The sequence below is a fragment of the Rhea americana genome, unplaced genomic scaffold (genome assembly GCF_003343005.1).
Source record: "Rhea americana isolate MKP2758 unplaced genomic scaffold, rheAme1 scaffold_160, whole genome shotgun sequence".
NCBI classification, from domain to species: Eukaryota; Metazoa; Chordata; class Aves; order Rheiformes; family Rheidae; genus Rhea; species Rhea americana.
In genome coordinates, this window is record NW_028185706.1 from 1,610,191 (window position 1) to 1,629,850 (window position 19,660).

General features: G+C 38.8%; 1 protein-coding gene across 3 annotated transcripts; it reads left to right on the plus strand.

Annotated features, from left to right (window-relative positions):
- Positions 1-1,698: 1,698 nt before the first annotated feature.
- On the plus strand, positions 1,699-19,223 carry ANGEL2 (angel homolog 2). 3 transcript variants are annotated; one of them, XM_085300139.1, is made up of 9 exons: positions 1,699-1,771; positions 3,418-3,851; positions 6,085-6,338; positions 7,781-7,850; positions 9,908-10,329; positions 11,345-11,471; positions 12,103-12,163; positions 15,093-15,256; positions 18,139-19,223. In XM_085300139.1, the coding sequence occupies exons 2-9, from the start codon at positions 3,425-3,427 to the stop codon at positions 18,291-18,293; spliced, it is 1,680 nt and encodes a 559-aa protein (XP_085156265.1). In that variant the 5' UTR covers positions 1,699-1,771; positions 3,418-3,424; the 3' UTR covers positions 18,294-19,223. The 3 variants fall into 3 exon arrangements, with proteins under 3 accessions (XP_085156265.1, XP_085156264.1, XP_085156266.1); XM_085300138.1 differs by lacking the exon at positions 1,699-1,771 and adding an exon at positions 1,830-1,908; XM_085300140.1 differs by lacking the exons at positions 1,699-1,771; positions 6,085-6,338; positions 7,781-7,850 and adding an exon at positions 1,830-1,908.
- Positions 19,224-19,660: the final 437 nt, after the last annotated feature.

Consider the following 19,660-nt stretch of genomic DNA (forward strand, 5'->3'; position numbering starts at 1 on the left):
TTAGCCTTCCTCGCAGCCTCTCTACATACTCTGACTGCATTCCTRTAATTCTCCCAAGTAGCCTGTCCTCTCTTCCACATTCTGTGTATTTTCTTCTTCTGWCTGAATTTGGCCAGGAGCTCCTTGCTCACCCATGCAGGTCTCCTGCCGCTTTTGCTGCACTTCTTATTCACAGGGATGCATCGCTCTTGAGCTTGGAGGAAGTGATGTTTGAATACTGGCCAGCTCTCCTGGACCCCCCCTTCCTTCTAGGGCCTTAACCCATGACAGTCCACCAATTAGGTCTCTGAAGGGCCTGAAGTCTGCTCACCTGAAGTCCAGGGTTGCAATCCTGCTTGTTGCCTTACTGCTAGCTAGAAGCAGGGGAATATTCCTAGCTAGAGGCAGGGGAAATATTCTGATGAGTTTTGCCCAGTTCTTGCATGTCTCTGGGCATCTGCTGCCAACCAGTTATTGAAAGTAGGAAATAGAGTTTGGAGGACCATTGATCTGAACCACCATGGCTGTTCTTATGTTCAGTATAATCAATCACAACATCCCCCAGTGAGTCAGCAGGGAGTTTCAAAAACACAAATGACTCAAAATATTTGGCTTATAGTTGACTTGGAGAGACCTCACTTGAAGAATATCACTCAACATAGTGTAGGCAACCTAGATATATAAAATAATAATTAAGGGAGGGTAAACAATCTGCAATTAAGTGTTTATATTATAGTAAGGCCTTCTGAGATCAAGGCAAAAAATAATAGCAGAATGAATAACTGCAGAGCAATTTCCATCATATTGATAGGTTAATCTTTTATTTACCTTCTATTTCATCTGTAGCACAGTAAGCTTTTGTGTTTATCAGCATATCTTTCTTCTCCTTAAACCATTTAAAGTCACTTATATGAAACAAATAAGAGGAATAGGGAGAAATAATTTTTTACTTGATTGCAGTTCCTGCACAGGATCTGCAACATTCAGCACTATTGTATTTCATATGCTTTATATTACATTTTCTTACAGTACAGAGCCAGCATTTACTTTGTCCTCAAAGGACCTCACAGAAGCAGTTAACTGCTTATTAGTGAAATACAGACAGAACTAAAATGGGCTGTTTATGCAGCTRGGAAGTAACTAACTGTGTATTTCTGCAGGGACTCCTAAGCAGGTAGTTCTCCTACCCATTTTGTGGGATCAGGTCTCCCATATTTGCATAGAAGAGCATTAACTTACATGGAACACTTTGCAAAGCAGCTCAGGTGCGTTTTAATGTGAGAGAATTAAAATATATTCTCAGGTGACAGCTTTTATCTTTCAGTAAATGGCAAATGTGGTGCTACCATACTGAAACAGCACCTTGCTCCTGCAGGCAAGCACTCATGGAGAGGAAGTCAACTGCTTCTCTTCCTTGAGGTGCTTTATACCTTACAGGGACAAACTGTAACGCTAGTATCTTCAGGAGAAGATCACTTATGGAAAATGCCACACTAATACAGTGGTACATCCATTAAAAAAAGAAATAAGAAGAAAAAAGAAAGAAATCCAGCAGCCCAAACCACATTTTGGTCGCGCAGCGGAGAGCTCGCAGCCCGCCCGCTCAGGACGAGCGTTATTGGGCGGGCCTCGGCCCCCGCTCTGCCCTCAGCCAAGATGGCTCCCGGGGCTTCATTCTGCCCTGCGCCGCGGCACTCCTCGCCGTGACCCAAGATGGCGGCGCTGCTCRGGCGCCGGCCTCCCGGAACAAAGATGGCGGCAGCGGGCGGTCCTACGGCTGCAAGTCCCATAGGTGAGCGCGCGCGCGTGGGAGCCGCGGCGGCGACGGGCGGAGCTGGCGCTGCCCTGGGATGACCCCCTCTGGGGGCGCCGGGGCTGCGCGGAGCGGCTAGCGGGACCCCGAGCCGCCGGGCCTGGGCCCGCCGGGAGGTAACGGCGGCCGCGGCGGGGGGGCGCTGGGCCCGGCGGCGTAGCGCAGGCCGGGCCGCGCCGGGCCGGGCCGGGCCGTGCGCCGGCGGGGGGCCTGGGCCCGGTGGACGCCGAGGCGGCCCGGCGCGGCCCCGCGAGCGTTTAACGGCCATAAGTGACGGTTGGGGCGGGGGCGCGGCTGCCCCTTGCTCGGCGCCGCGGCGGGAGCAGAGCCCCCGGCCGGGGCCTTCCTGCGGGCGGTGCCCGGCGCTAGACTCCGAGGGAGGCGGGGGCGGGCCGCAGTCGTATTTATTTACAGTGAGCCCCGTTGTTCGCAGCTAGGCAGCGGTTAGTGAGCGTTAAGTGTAGGCTTGAGCTTTTCTTTGCAGCTTGCAGATCATCATAGGAAGGCATTTGTGTCACACTGCTTTTGAGAGGCCGCGGGTCAAAATTAAGCCAGTCTGAAAGACGCTTGTTTTCCGTAAACAAGGATTGCAACAAGGCTTTGCAGAGAAGGGGTACCTCTTGCACTCGGTGTGCATCACCCTGCTGTAATGCAGTGGCACGTGTTTTTCTTATGAGTCTGTGGGACTACTTTAGTGCACAGTAGTGAAAACTGCTGTTTCAGGACAGGTTGGTTTTTCTCAAAGTTGTTTTTTTGCTTATTTACCACACGGTATGAAAACTAGGATGCTCTGGYTCTAATTCAACTGGCACATCTAGCTTTGACATTCTTTGCTTCTGAACTCGCAGTGAAGCTGAGTTAACCAGTGAGGAAGCTGAGACTGAGTGATGTTGCTTAGGTTTGTGATCGTTGCTGAGAGAGGGTTTTTTTCTGCTGGGGAAAAAAAATCACTTTCATGGTTCTAACCACTAACTTACATTTTTTTTCCACCTGGAAAACAGAAATAAGAATACAARTAGTTAAGAGTTGTATATATACACTGGTGTCAGCAAAGGAGACAGCGTTAGCACCCTCCATCTCCCTGTCTTGTGCTTAGTGTTTAGTTGACCTTCTGGCTTGTGAAGTCAGTGGCTYGTTAAATGCTCTTGTGACTTCTTGGGGGAAAGTGATTTTCTGATTCTTTCAAACAGCATGCAGCATGCAAAAATAACTTTTTGTAGAGGTCTTTCTGCTGAGTGCTTGAAAGAGGAGCTTGTTGATTTCAACAAGGCAGAGGAGAGGGTAAATTGAAAACAGTCATATGGATGGAGTTTGAAAACTAAATGGCATTATTTGTAAAGCTGAAGGGAGGGGGAAGAAAGTACAAGATCAGTTTGCAAAGACCCACTTTGCAGATCTTTTAGGTAAAGGTTTAAATTTCTACATATTCCAGTTACATTAAATTCTTATCCTGCGTAGCTGAGTCAGAACTAATAGGAAAATAATATCCATTATCTTGTACAGGTTACTTTAAGGAAAGAATRAAACTTATAAATCATAACCAAGATGACTTGCATCCACAAACAGTGGRTTACAGATAGATGTAGCTGCATTTTAAGTAATAAAAATTATCCTTTATTTAACAGACACTCCATGCTGCCCCGTCAAATGCAGAGGCTGGGCAGAGACTGGATTGCCCACTGGAACAGTTCTCAAGTGTTTACCTGGAACAGCCCAGTTTTCAACTGTATGAGATGGGCTGGACACTATCCCTGGGCTTCATTTCCCCTTCCTGTTCCAGTTGATTTCTCAGCAAACTGGAGGTTGCCTCCATTTTTTGGACCTTGGAGACAATCGCAGAACTCAAATTGGCAGCTTGATAACTTCACACAGAATTGTTGCTTTCATCTATCTAATTCCAATATGAAATCTGAGGGAGAAGAACCATCTACAAAAAAGAGAAAACTCAGTGGCCAGCATGATACTTCAACTCCTGAAGAAGAAACAAGCAGCTCTCATCAGAAGGAAGCATTGTGTCTTTCTGTAGTGCAGAATGAACAAAACTATACCAACAAGAGAGGTAAAAAATGTTGTTTACTTGCTAATTTGTAATACTAAATACTTCTAACAAGTTATAAGCTGTATTACCTGCATCTTTTGAGTTCTGCCTCTGTTTTGCTTTGCAACAGAGAGCCTCTCTTAAAAGAGAGGGAGTGTTACAGTTTTATGTTGTTATTTACTCTGTAAACCGTGTGYGTGTGCATGCTATCAAGCAGTCTGTCGGTTAAACAGTCAATTATGCATCATCTAGCATAGCACAAACTGAGATAATTCACAAATTGAATGCAAGATCACATGCCGGGGATTGTACTGTTGAGGAGTCCTATGTTTGATTCAAACRGATTCAGATTCTCTCCAGGATGTGTTCCCAGTTCAGGTCTGTTAGTTCGTGAATTCTTTTTAAAGCAAAAGATTCAGCTAAACTGCTTTCAGAGCTGAATTGGCCCTGGAAGTTGTATAGCTTAAGTCCTTGCACTATACTTGAGCTCATAAGCCCTGCTGAACCTGAACTGGCTTCTTTCAGAGCCAGCTGAGTTATCCGTGTTCTAGATACTAACTGAGAATTAATGGATAACTGAGACATAATGTTGTTTCCAGTGTGATTTTTGTGTTTTGTTTTTATCACTGTGCTTTGCCACAGGCATTTGAGCAAGTTCTGTACCATGTCTGACAGAGCAACCAGCAAATGTATTTATCCRGATAAATGCAGTAAGAAGCATGAAGATGTTTACCCAGCTCTATAACAGACTCTTATGAAACTTGAAAGTGTCATCTTTAATTTATCACCCATATAATCCTCCACAGAGCATCCAAATGTTTTACTGACTATTGTGGATATTAACAGTTTTGTCTATGGTGGAGGGGAAAAAAAACAGAGGGGCGCAGTTGCAATCCGGGCCTTCTTGCATAAATCACTTCCTTAACAAAATAAACTGGACATTGTTTTGAGACTGAGAAGGACAAATGCTATCAGCATTGCAAAAGGATTTGGGGGCACACAAGTGCATAAAAATGAAGTTCCTGAAGGCACAGAAACCTCATATGTATCTTCAGGAGCTGAAGGAAAGGAGGTTGCTCTGTCCTTTCTTAAACCTCTCAGCAAGTACATCTTGATATGCCTTTGTCTGAGAGAGTGGTTAGTATTATAAACCTTCCTAGTTTTTTTTTTTTTTTACACATTGTAAGATGTCAATAATTAAAGATACTTGCTGGGAAGCAGTGCAGCCTCTCTACTGTTGTAAAAATACTATTTAAAGCCTTGCTATATTCATTACAAATGCTAGGTAAAGTCCTGAATAACTTGAGCACAGTGATGAAATTTACTACCTGCTTGTCAGAGAAGATTGTACCTTTGGGTATAAAAAKAAATACTCGGAGCAGATAGGATCACCTATAGCTTCAGTTTGCCACTAGTKGATAATGCAGATAACTGGACTTCAGCATACTCTCAGATGATTTGGGGCATTGCTGGAAGTCATCTTTGGTCATGAATTATATAAATTGTAGAAATAAATATTTGAAAAATAGTTGGATATTTAATGATGTGCAGATACATGCTTTTCAACTTTCACATGAAAATAATAAATATGAAAGTAAGTATGCAGAAAGACAAAGTAAACCTCTTCAGAAGTTCTTTTTAATTCTGAGATTTATGGATCTTGGTTTCTCAACTTCACTGAGGGAAATCCAGGTTTAATATCTGTTTTGGGATCCCTAAATGGACATTTTTGGGGCTTGTTGTTGAATTCATTAGACTATGCACAAAGAAAAGGTGAGCCTCTAGTCCTCACCCTTTCTCTGACATGGATGTAGGGATCAAGAAGATGGGAGTATGCTGCTCTAAAGGGTRTGTTCCAGACTGTCATATCCAATTYTGACTGAGGAGTTAGTACCTGAAAGTAGCGTAAAAGTATGTCACAGATTAGATTTGGTTTACCAGTTTGACAGCATTTCTACATGGAGCAGGATGGTGTAGTGTGACTGTAATAATCACCCTTGAACATAMCAGTTTCCTAATTTCAAAGCAGTTTAAAATGCGAGATATATAATGGTCTTGAGCTGTGTATTTTTACTGATACTCATAAATAGTTCATACTGAACAGGTGGTCTAAAGCACTACTAATCAAATGAGTTTTTTAATTTGCTTAAGCAATCTGAAAGGCAAATACTGATCTGTAGAATGAGTTCTAAGAGCAGTAAGAAGTAATAKAGCATATCACATAACTTGTTTTCTGTTTCGTGTGTTTTAACAGGAGCAATCCAAAGACACTGGGAATATTTTTGTCAGCATAGTAGAACAATGAAGATTTTTGAAAATAAAGCAACTGACCAAAGCAATAGAGAAAGTGAGGCAAAATTTGATTTTACAGTCATGTCCTACAATATCCTTTCACAGAATCTGTTAGAAGATAACTCCCACCTGTATAAACACTGCAGGCAGACCTTATTAATCTGGACATACAGATTTCCCAACATTCTACAAGAAATCAAACAATTGGATGCAGATGTGAGTAGAAAATGAACATGTGGGTATTTCTCAGGAAGCTATAAATGGCGTAGCAAATTCTTGCTGTTTGCTTATTTTAGTAAGCAGTGGATCCAACTGAGTCTTCAGTTATATATGATATAAGTCAGTAGTTTTGATTTATACTTAAGCAATTAGCGTTTTCTATGTAATCTAAACTTACAGCAAATGCAGCTGTAAAGTATATACTGCTCGTAGCTGCCTTCTATTTGTCCGTAATTCCTAATGATGGTCCTTTTGACATAACTTTGACAGTCTGTTGATACACTGACTTTTTTTATATATATATATATAACATCAAATACACTTTCTTTCCCAGGTCTTTTCCARTCTGTGCCTAGGATGCATTTGAATAGAATGCTGTAAATAAGGCACTGAACAGAAGAATAGCCGTATTTGTGTAGGCCAAAGATCTGCCTAGTCTTGTGTCATGTTTTCAGCAGGTGCTAATGATGGATCCTTAGAGAAGGAGAACAGAGCACCTCTTGCCACAATGGTCTCACCTTCTGACACTATATGGCTTAGGAACCTCAAGAGCTGGAGGCTGTCTCTTTTTCCTTAAGTTATATGTTATTTAGTGGGATGAAGAGGGCACAAGACTTAACAGATCATCACCACTGGCAAATACTTATCTTGCACCCCATACTTTTGTGAAAGAATAATAGTATGCCTGTGTACAAGACAGTCAAATTAAGGCAATGGTCAGTGCCAGCATTTTTTCTTTGAAGTGTGCAACTTTGTGACTTAGTACTTTTTTAGGTAGTCATAACACCATGTGTCAGTAAATTCAGTGAATCGAAAGTCCCTTTCTAAAATCTGGCTACTAATCCCTTAGAGCCATTTGTCAGACTGGGTAATGGGGAACTTATCGTGTGTGAATCCTTTGTTTGGAAGGCAGACAAACTAAAATTCTTTACCTACTCTTTTGATCACATAAGGTCTCAAGTGACRGTGGTTCTCTGCTTCCTTATGATTAATGTTCACAGTTAAGAGAAAAATGCAGCTGTTARTAGCATGCCTTCCAGGGAGACTCTGATCCAGAAGTGTTCCTCTTAGGCGTTGTCTTCTCTCTGCCCCTTTATCATTTGGCTCATGATCAAGTTTTCTGTCCTTCTCTACCAAAGACGTGCTTCTAAACTCCTGCTTGAGTCAGGGTTTGAAAAATACCTTTGCTTGTACAGCTTTACATGGTGTKTGTTTGTTTGTTTTTCTAGAACACTTAATAATGAAGTCAAGTCAATAAGGTTCTTGCATCAGTCATTTTTCAGACCGTTAAGAGTTTGGTGAATCCTTTTACAGGATTATTAAGGCAAAAAACTTCTGAAATCTCTTTTTTAAAAAGAAAAAAAAACTTGACAACTGAGACATGAATTAATATTTTGATGTACTTACTAATATATTTCAATTGTAAACTTTTGCCTTAGGTACTTTGTTTACAGGAAGTCCAAGAAGACCATTATAGAACAGAGATCAAGTCAAGTCTGGAGTCCCTGGGTATGATGAATCTCTATGACCAATACTTTGTCTTCTCTACCCATCCTTGTGCTTTTTTCCCCAGAAAGAATCTCTTACTCATAGAATCAAGTCCCCTCCTATGCCATGCTACAGTATTGTACACTTCCTTTCATAATTCATCAAACACTCTTGAAACTACCTTAGTATTTTCTCCTAGTACTCCTATTGGATAGCTTCTCTGGAGTTCCTTTTTCTTGACTTGAAATCTTCTGATATCAGCACTAAATTTAATTTGTGTTCAATTTATAGTAGTGTTTGAGTACTTCCATTCAGCCTAAATAGCTCTCATATGTGTATGTGTGTATGTATATATATATATATTATATATGTATAAACACACGTATGTGTGTTATGTATGTATTTATTGTAAGGAACATACAAGGGTGTGATTCCTTGGCAATTTAAACTGATCTAAATCTGTTCTGCTCTTCACTTCTTCTCACTCCCAAGTCCAAGGGMTAATCCTTTTCTGATGCCAGGACAAGCCAGTTCAAGAAGCAACATTGGCCCAAGATTTTCCTTTCTTGGTTAATTGACAGAATAGCTCCCAGGACTGAGTGTTTGTAAAGAAGGCAGAGTAATGTGGTACTGACTTAAATGGGCCTGATGTGTTGTGATACAGCACTGTAAGGCCAGGTTCCTGTGGGCAACTGAGTTTCCTACTGCTAAAAAGGATCTGGAGCTCGCTCTAACTCTTCCCCTTCCCCTTCCCCTCCCTTGCTCCCAGATGTATGCCCTGCCCCTTCTCTTGGGCTAGTTTGGGCACTCACTACACCTCTACATTGTTTAAATCCACTAGCCCAGCAGAACACTGTCCAGTCTCACTTTAAGCCTGCAGAAAAATAACCCAGGAAAATAATGAAGTAAAGTAGTTCATGCTAGCACACAAGTGGCAGGAGTGTATGGCCAGGAGCTGGAAGAAAAGAGCAGGAATTCTCTATTCAGGCATTTCTGAGCTCTGAAGTCAGCTCAGTCTGTTTCAGGGAGCTGTACTTTACAAATCCATGTGACATGGGCTGTGGAGAGGCATTTTTAGAAAAGCAAAACTAGGTACTGTTGGAATAGATACTCAATTGGAATGCTTTGCAGTAATATTCTTGAACTGTTGTGGTAACAACAGTTATAAACCTAGAATAAACTTCAGTACACAAGTCCACTTTTTGTTTTAGTTTTTTCCACATAGAGAAAAGTATTTAGACACTTACACATCACAAAAGGTATAGAATCAGTTTTACTGTAGTATTTAGATTGAAGTTAGAACAGAAAAGCTTTGTGTTGACTTTTCTTGCTGAATCGTATTTTGAAGCCTTTTCTAATGGGTCAAATATTAGTATGCAGAGATGGAATAAAGTGATTGCTAAGGTTTACATGTTTGTATATAAATTGTTAGTTACCTTTAAATAATTTCTCATTTAAAGAATACAAGATTAAACAACTTCATAAAGGTATTCAGAGCACTCTGCCATTTGGTGTTTTTTAGCTAACATTCCAATTTGGATGGTTACTGTTGCACTGTTTCCAGCTTGGGATGGCAGTTCAGTAAGGTGATCAAGCAACTTTCCTTTGAAAACAGGAGATAATGGAGATCATCCAGTATAAGTGACAACTAGGTTTTCGTACGCTTTCTTTTTTTATTATGACTCAGATGTTTGGGTATTCTTTTCTTTTTTTTTTCTTTTTTTCCTGTCAAACCATTAAGTGTTAATTATAGGGAATTTGTGACAGATATTTTCTGAATTTTGTTTTATGAACAGTTCTCAGCTTTGTACTTAGTCATGCCAAATAACTCCCATTATAACCCATTTTCCTCAAAACAATGTAAACAAAAAATTTTAATGTGGAAGGTATAGAGGTCTATGATGGGTGTCAGAAAAAGGCGATGTGAAAGGCACAGTGGAACTTGCCTCAGTTTTTGTTATTTTAGACTGGGCATTGACTTCCAAAGGAGAAAAGTAGTATGAAGTCTTTCTAAATTTTTTGAAAACTGATCTATATTTATTTAATGGTATCTTAATGTTTTTAATTCTTTCTTGCAGGGTATCACTGTGAGTACAAGATGAGGACAGGGAGAAAACCTGATGGCTGTGCTATTTGCTTCAAAACTTCCAAATTTAATCTGATCTCATCAAGCCCTGTGGAATTTTTTCGCCATGATATTCCACTCTTGGACAGGGACAATATTGGACTGGTGTTGCTTTTACAGCCTAGACTTCACTGTAAAACTACTGCTGCAATCTGTATAGCCAATACACATCTGCTGTATAACCCAAGGCGAGGGGATATCAAACTGACCCAACTTGCCATGCTCCTGGCAGAGATTGCTAGTGTTGCCCATCAGAAGGATGGTACTTTCTGTCCAATTATTATCTGTGGTGACTTCAATTCTGTTCCTGGTTCTCCACTGTACAGATTTATAAAAGAAGGAAAGTTAAATTATGAAGGACTTGCTATTGGAAAGGTAGGATATGCTTTTACTCTCTCATAAAAAACATTAAGGATAATGAGAGAGGAAGATATTTAACAGAACGGTCTAGCACACTATGGATCAGTTTGTAGTCATTTCCCTTACAGTATCCATCTTAGTGCTCTTTCTGCAGGCTGCAAAGTGAAAGTTGCTATGGAGTTAATAAAATAAACCTAAGCTCGTTAGCTGTGCCTTACAGAATGTTATACCTGCTCCTGGCATTCTGAAATGAACAATTAGACAAACAAATTAGTTCTTTTTGAAAGGTGATTATCCACAGGATGGTTGTATCTGTGTTCTTAAGTGTTACAGCTTGCAAGTAGAAGAAAATAACTACATAATCAAATATCCTTCTGTGTTCTATCTAGAAAGATTACTTTTTTTTAGATAAACTTTGATTTGCAGTGGTTAGAGCTATTTTAAGAGCAGAAATATGATTAGATGCTGAACCTAAACTATTTCAGGTTAGCTGTATTTTTGTAAGCTCATGTATGTAGCTGTTAGAGATGTTAAATGCTATCCAATATAAAAAAGTGAAGCCGTAAGCTCATGTATGTAGCTGTTAGAGATGTTAAATGCTATCCAATATAAAAAAGTGAAGCACATAAAATGATAAAATAAGAAAAAATAGCACTATTGTTGTTTGTTTCTAGAGGGTGATTGTTTCTAGCCCCACTTGGAGTTGACTGCCTTGCAGAAGAATATTGTGAATATAGTTAACTAAGTATTTGCTAGGGACCTGTCTATTCTTAGTCCTGTTGTATTGCTGAAAGTGTTTTGGCAGTTTCTTAGCTTAGTGTCGCAAGAATTATCTAGGACAATGGGGTAGCAAAGGTGTTGTAAATTAAGAGTATTTTGACAGAGATTTGATGCATTGGTATAAAAAATTTATTCTAGGGAAATATTGTTTGTTTAAACTGTTAAGCTTTGTAGTACAGAGAATGTCCAGTTGTTTCAAGTTCTTTTAATCAGGTTTCTGTTTGAAACAAGTTTATATTGTTTTTCTTAGGTYTCTGGACAAGAACAATTTCCAAGGGGACAAAGAATCTTATCTATTCCAATTTGGCCAAAAAAATTAGGTATTTCACAAAACTGTGTGTATGAAATAAAACAGCAACAAAAAGAAGAAAATGCAGGTCAGTTTCTGGACTGATGAAATTTATGATCATTTGCAGATAATCTCGGGTTGCATTGAAAAACTGATTATCATTTCTAGTAGAGGACAGTTGTTGGAGTGTGAAGTTTATTGTTTGCATAAGTATTTGCAGATTTGAATCTTTAAAAGATTAGCTAGTTAGAATTTTCCCCTTCAATCTGATGCATAATATTGGAACTACTGTGTTTGCATGATGGAAGCCAGTTGCAGTGTGCCTGGGAAAAGAGATGGTGGAATGTAGCACATGCATACAGTGTGAACCTACCTTATCTCCAGTGTTTAGGTATTATAGTGTGTATGTTCCATGGAACAAATAGGAAAAGCAAGTGATCCCTGTTCCTGTAGCTGCCTGTCTTTCCATCTTTCATCTTTTTTCTTTGACAGACCAACAATTTAAACGGGAGRTAATTTGAAAGACTCTTTAAAGGCAATCTTGCTACTGGAATGCAAGAACTTAATCTAGATTTATGAACTGTATCTTGCCTGATGCAAAAAAAAAAAGTGTTTTTAAAGATATTACAGTAGGCTATTATTTTTCCCGTAGCTTTTCATTATTGGTCTTAATTACATGATATTTTTAAATCTGAAATGAACATATTCTTATTTTGTAGGAGAAAAGATGACAGAAGCAAAAKTGGACAACACTGAAGAGATTGTAATAGCATCTGAAAAGTATGTGTTGTAGGTAGAAAAGTAGAGTCACTTGGCTGGTTCCTTCTGTTTGGGTTTGGAGAAATTTTTGTTTAGTTTTTAGACCAAGTTTGTGTCTGATTCTAGGTATGGATACAAGGTGCCTATCCAACCCAGTCTGCCCATGTGGCAAAAATTCATCTTCCACTCCTATGTAAAAGGCTGATCAGATAGCTAGGGCTAGAAATAGTTAAAGAGTATGTGTTCTTGCAGGAATTTGCAGGTGATATCTCAGAATGCAGTGATGAGATACTGTGGTACATTCCATCTGCTTGTTAAAGAATACTTCTGACATTTAGTAACATCTTGTCCTAAGCAGGACATCTTGCTCTACAGTGATGATATAGAAAAGCTGTGAACTTCAGTCCAGTTGCAGAAATCACGTTATAGGAAGATAGTGTTGTCCAGCTGTTTAAATGTTGGCAGTAGCTCTCCCCTTTTTACTGTTTCTGAGATACCGTTTTATGGAAGCTAATAAAATCCTACAATACAGTGTGAAATTTGAATAAAAGAGGGAAAAGAACTAGGAAGAACAGAAAATATTCCTTGTCAGGAGTTCTGTAGGAGAAATTTTAAATCCTTGAATCCCTGAAACTTGTAGTATTTTATAAGGAAAAAAGATCTTTAACATTACTTAGGATTTGGCAGTATAACTAGTCAGATCAGAAAGTCTGCTTGTTAAACTGAAGGAAATGACTATCATTAGACTGCTGGGGTGGAATGTGTTTGGTTTTTGAAAGGAAGGAAGAATATATTTGCATTTACCAAAATTGTAAAGGCATGTAAAGTAAGGCACAGAAGAAGGAAATTACCCTAACTATCCACACACACACACACGCAATGTCAGACTCTAAGTTAGCCATTTTTACTCAGAAATGAGATCTGGGTGTCACTGTGGATAGTTCTGTTAAAACCTGTAGTGATTTCTGATGATCAGAAAGGCAAGTAATGGTCTTTCTGAGAAAAGAGTAGATAACAATACAGGAAACGTTATAGCCATATATGACTAYTGTAATATGTGGCATAGCATGCCACTTACTGAACACTATTTGCAATTTTGTTGATTCATCCTGAAAAGGATATAAAGGAGCAAAGACAATCAAAGTTCTGGAACAGCTTCTATATGAACAGAGACTAAATACAGTTGGGTCTCTTGGCTTAGGAAAAAGACAACTGAGAGGGGATAAACTGCTGGGAAATCATTAAGAGGTGGGAGAACATGGATAAATACTGTTTGAGGGAAAAGTAGTGAATATACTGAAACTACTGAATTGTCAAAAGAAATTGATGGGCAGTAAATATACAAGAGGCAAAAGACTGCCCTGCAAAAGATCATCCCCCAAAAGATGTTGTGGGAGTTTCCTTCTGTGAGCTTTCCTAACTACTACTTAGAAAGTTCATTGCATGTTAACTAACAGATGTGGATGCAATGATTGGCTAAGGAAATTGTGAACTGCAAGTTGCTGGAAGTTGGGATGGTCTCCTKTGACCAGTAATTCCTATTCTTACTCCTTCTTAAGAATTTGTTGTTCTCAGGCTGTTAGGGCAGGTTGGATTAACTCAATACAGCTGCACTTCTTATAACTGTGTATTAAGAAGTTCCTCAAAATGCAAGATGCAGAAGCCCATGGAAGCTATAATGTATATCATTTGGCAGTAGAATCAGTTGAAAAGAGCTTCTTACTCTGCAGCCACTTACAGAGCAGAAATTGCCACCCAAATTGTACCCAGTTGCGTGTTTGTCTGACTGTCCTCAGATAAGGCTGGTGACATGCTGATTTTGAAAGCAATACTTCTTTTTTTTAACCAGGACATGTCGCAGATCAGGTTTAAAATGCAGCCATGCACTGTGAGACAGATAMAGCTGAGAAAGGGTGATTTGCAAAGCTGATGGGAACAAACAGCTGGGAGGGAGAGTTTTCTTTTGCTGAAATGTGCAATTCCACCTTTTGTGGCTGATTTGAAAGAAAACAGGTGAGACAAGATGGGCTGAACAGGAGGAGAAATAGACTGGCAGATTATGGGGAGAGACCAAATGGGAGCCTGAGCAGAGGARAAAAGATTAGGCATAGCCATATGGAAAATGCTTGATACTTATAAAAAACCAAAAACCCAAAAAACATAATTTACTAATATGCTGAAGGACCAGGTTAGATGAGTTCAGGGTTTGTCCCTTTTATACAAGCTATTACCATAGATGCTTCTACCAGTGTGCCAGGGAGAGACTGCTGAATGAGGACACATGTGAAATCTTGCAAAGCATAGATGGAGGTGAAGCCTCTGTATATCTGAAGTGTCAGTTGATTACAAAACAATATCAGAGTTTATCTAGACTGTATCAGAGTTTTTATTACTCATTTTCAGCATTTTATAGGTGTTGTATTAGATGGGTCACGTAAAAATCAATTTTCATTAAGTCAGAGATTTTAGGAAATTGCAAGTGTTTAARCTGTRCAGTGCCAACACTTAGGTATTTCTATCTAAATATTATTTTATATATCTTCTTAATTATAGTAATATGGCATAAATGTAACAAAAAGGCTGTCAATTATCACTTTGTGTGTTAATGCTGGAATTATACATATTTGCATACAAACAAAACTATTTAAAAATAAAAAGGGATGAATCATTTTTAGTTTTTAAGTTTTTAATGGGCTTTTATAGTTTTTATCTGCCACTTTGTGGCACAAAGTTGTCTGTATTCTACCTTGAAGTTTAGACCCTCAACACAAAAGGTGATGGGACTGAGTGCAAGAGAGCAACACTTACGTATTTAAAAATTAGTTTGCATATCCAGATTACTGATCTTGTATGTAGCCAAAAACTTTTTAGTGCTCCTTTATCGCTTATTCCCTTTCTAGCAAATAAAAAGAAGCAAAATCATCTTTTTTCTTTTTAACTCCTGTTTTAGGTTGTCTTCAAAATTACAGCACCATTTTAAACTGTCTTCAGTCTATTCTCATTACTTCCCTGAAACTGGACTGCCAGAAGTAACAACCTGTCACTCCCGAAGTGCTGTCACTGTGGATTATATTTTCTTTTCTGCAGCAAATGATGATATTGCTGCCCAGCCAGGTAAGGAAACCTACTTTAAGTATTTTCAGGAATGCTAGARGAGAACATCTAGAATCTGTTCAAAGGGAAACATAGTAATAATTTCATCAGGTACTTCAGACGTTTGTGGTGCTTTGAATGTTAGCTGTTATCTGAGAAATGTATTTGGGCTTGCTTCTTTGCATGCACAGGACAAACTTTGTCACCTAATAAGACATTCTTATAGTTGTCATCTCAGCATGGAGGCTGAAAATACTTAGTAATCTAAGTTGCACCTGAGAAACATTGTTGTCGTTCAGTAGTAACTCATAGGAGACCTCAGTGGCCAGACCTATGACAAAGCTGAATTTCTTATCATTTAATCAACAAAATGGTGAACATCAACTTACGATGTGCATTAACGCTGAAAAATGACCAGTTTATTAGAAAGCTACTTTTCAGATAAGCTTGATAAAATATTTGTCAAGTAAATGATCCCTGCGGCCTCTGCTCTGAGAGCAGTCACTTGTACAACTGTTTGTTGCTCTTCTGGTTGCAATTGCAGCTAAAGCTCACCAGATGGTGCAAGAAAGACACAGAACCTTTGAGGGTATGATTCTTGATGGGTAGCACATGTTAGCAGTGAAGCCTGATATCCTCTACAGCATTTGTGCTCTTAGTGTGGGTACTCCTGAGCAGTAGGCTTCCATGTTGCACAGTGCAGTGTTACCAGGTAAGTGGCTCTGCAGAAATCATAACAAAGGAACCTGGATTTCATTCCTGCTCTCAGTGCAGATTTCAACTGTGATCTTTGCAAATTGACACTGATGGTATTCCCATTTCACATAATGAAAACAGTCTTCATCTGTCATACCTCAGGTGATAGACTCTTAAAATTTGTTGAACCGATGCATGAAAGCTTTACTAGTCATGCACAACAAATTAACTTAGTACAAAATGCAGAATATAAAGCTTAAATAAAGGAATAAAAGCTTTGAAAAACTAAGAGGTCAGAAGTGTCTGAACTCCTTCTGACTTCTGTGTGATTTTAGGGAGTGCAGTACCTTGGAATATTGAATCCTAATTCACCTGCTTCTGTATATTGTTGCAATATCACTGTGTGTGTTACGCAGCAGTGTTAAAGCTGTGTATTTGTGGAGTTGTGTGGTGTTTTAAGTTCTGTTTTTTTAAACAGGAGGAACAAGCTGAGCCTCTGCTGCACATGTTTCTTTCAAATATATTTTTCACCCTAGGTTTGAGTACAGAACTGGAGTAAACATGACTTCTCCTTTTTTTTTTTTAATCTAAAAACTGATAAATGAGAACTAATCATCTGGATTTTCAGTTTTCTGATGCTTTGGGCTTCTCTAGCATACAAATTATTCAAAGTCCAAAGCCAATACAAGTAAGTTTTTGGTGTGGTATGAGGCTGACTCCCTGAGGATGCCATCCTTTTYATTCAAGGAAATTTTTTTTGAACGTTTTCATGCTTCGGTCTGCATTACACTCAGGCAAGCATTTAGTTTGTTTTTCACAATTTGCCATGAAAATGGGGTTCGGTAGCTACCTCAGTTCTGCAGGACTCAGTTTTGTGGTTCCAGAATGCTCTGTGCTGCCATTAATCATTACAGAGCAAACTGTAGCAACAAACTTGCTTTGTAGACGTGCAGGTGTGCTGTGCAAAACGATAAATTTGGCTCAAGAGCTGGGCAGACCTGTGCTCTAGAGCTGTCTGGACATATTTGGAGGAAGTGGGCTTTTTTTCAAAGCAGCARTGTCAGCTGCTTACCTATTAGATGTCTAGCAGCTGGCAGTTGGCAAAGGAGTGMAGCTGCTGAACTGTCTGAGGGGTTTCAAAGTACTAGAAAATCTTCTGACTACCTAGTGGTAAGCAAGTACTGAAGACGCCCAGCCAGGAAGTTCTGAAATTGCTGGTCACTTTGATACAGAAAAAAGCTTTTTCRGCAGCTGTTTTTGTTATTTATGAATGCACTCAACCTGCTCAGTAGCATCTCTGCTCTCTGAAAGCAATAGCTAGTGCTGCTGAATAGTCTCTCATTCAAGTATGCAGCTGAAGAAATGTAGTTTGACACATTGTTGAAGAATCTTATTCTTGATGGAAGTTCTTGAGTTGAAAAAAGATGTTTACTCTTAGCTGCTGCTTTTCTCCTTTTTTCTAAGGAGGACACAAAATATGTTAAATACAGTGTAATAATAGTAAGGCRTAATAATAGTAATGCTCTCAGTTATCTTCCCCTCTTCCATGAACATGGCATGTTTTTTCTTCAGGCCATTACAGAAACAGGTAGCAGAAAAAGTTGGAGGAAGATCCATTTCTTATGAAGAACTAGGGATGGAAGTGCCAGAAAGCTTTCATCCTTGTAAGCAAGAGTTGCAGTATGACCTGCCTGGTGGAGAAGTGTATGCTTGAAGATAAAGAAATAGAATATGTTATGTGAAACAATAACCCTCAAAGGTCCCTAGATTTGCAAACTTCAACTTTGTTTAGCCATGCTGTTTTGTTAGACTATAGGACTGGACTGTATGAGTCTTGAGTTTCAGGTGCCTCCCTCTTTCCCTCTCCTCTCCCCTCTACTTCCCCCCTCTCAAAAAAAAAAAAAAAAAAAAAAAACACTCTGGCAATTGAGTGATAATGGGCAAATCCCTTTCCCTTTCTACTTCAATTCATCCCGTTAAAATAAGGAGAAATGGTGTCTTTCTGAGTGCTTTAAGCTCTGTTCATTAGAAGTCCTACTATGAAATAAAAGAAAAATTCAGGAATTTCCAAACTACTTTATTGATGACTTTGGCATATCACACTGATGACTTCAGATCACTTCTGCCATACTGTAGTGCTTTTTCTGCATAGCTATGAATGCAATTTTCTTAGCCCACACTAACGAATATATTTACGCTTTTATCAGGAGCAGAGGATTCTTTCAATGGAGGTCTGAAACTTCTTGGTAGGCTGGCACTTCTAACAGAGCAAGATCTTTGGACTGTTAATGGTCTTCCTAATGAAAATAACTCTTCTGACCATCTGCCATTGCTAGCGGAGTTCAGACTTGTTGAACGGTAATACCTAAAGGACTTCCTGTATAGCTGAAGCTTCCATCACCATCTATCTTTGTGTAATTTTAAAAAAATATTTCAAGCACTGCTGGTCCGGTTTTAATATGTTTGCCTGCATGCTGATTTGTTAGTGTTGTGTAAAGTAGACTTTTTAAAGAGACTTTTTTTTTAAGGTTGTTTAAATTACTCCTTGAAGAACTCCTTGAAGCAAAAAAAAAAAAAAAAAAAAAAAAAAAAAGAGAGAGAGAGAGTTTACATTAGCTTCTTTTTGATAATGGAAAACATCCGTGCCAGTCTCAAAATGGCATTATTTTTCACAAAGATGCTATAAATGGTTTTTATTGTAAATTGCAGTAAAACTGACTATTCTTTAAGAATTGTGTGTTTCTTTAAGTAAAGGGGAGTGAGTTTGTGTGCATGCCWTACTTTATAATGAGTTGAAAGCAATGTTTATTAAGGAGTTGCTCTGTAGCCACCTCTCTAAATACTTCTGCAAAGAGATTTCCTCAATTATCTAGAGTGGAGACAGTACAGAAGCTACAAGACTGGACTCACAAGAAGTAGTAGGTGTTTTTTGGGTTTTTTTTTGTTTGTTTTTTGTTTTTTGTTTTTTTTTCACAGTAAGGAAAATATTTATGTGAAGAAGTTATTTCTTAAACTTTAGAAAACCTAAGTACTGGTACTAGCCACTGGAATGTTTTAAAACATACCTGAAATAAAATCAAAGTTATTGAGCATGCAGCACTATAGCAAATCAACTAAATTTCCTATAGAAAGAAAAGAAAACATCTATGTTGAACAAGTAGGAAAAGGCTTTTTTCCATTTAGTTGTAAAGAATATAAAGTTGTGTATTCAAATGAGAGCTCTTCTGAGGTATTAAATATTCAAGATTTTATATTCACTTTCATAATGCATTGATAAACATCCTCTGTGAAATTGGCAGYTGTCTTTTGTTTTAAGTCTAAGAAACTGGTTGATTGGGGTTACAGGTCTTTTATCTTGGTCAAACTACATATGGATAGTTGTGTAAAATTGACTTAAAAAKAGCAAGACTTTCTATCATTGTGCTGGAGAAACTGGTCCTTGTTCTTGAAATCACATTCAGCTGAGCCACTCTGTCCAGAAATTCCTGKTTGTTCTACTTTTCCAGTCTCATTTTCTGAATTTTCATCTTTGTTTTCCTTTTCTGATGGAATTATTACAGGGACTATTTTGTGCTTGGAGACTAAAGCAAGAAGKCCAGTGATGGTAACTGCAAGCCAGTTAAATTGAAAAGGTACTTCAGTGTTGGATTGAAAAATCTGACTACCAAACCATTCAGCTTACATTGCTTTTTCTTGTAACTAATTGTGCCTGGGGACTCTTTCCTCTAC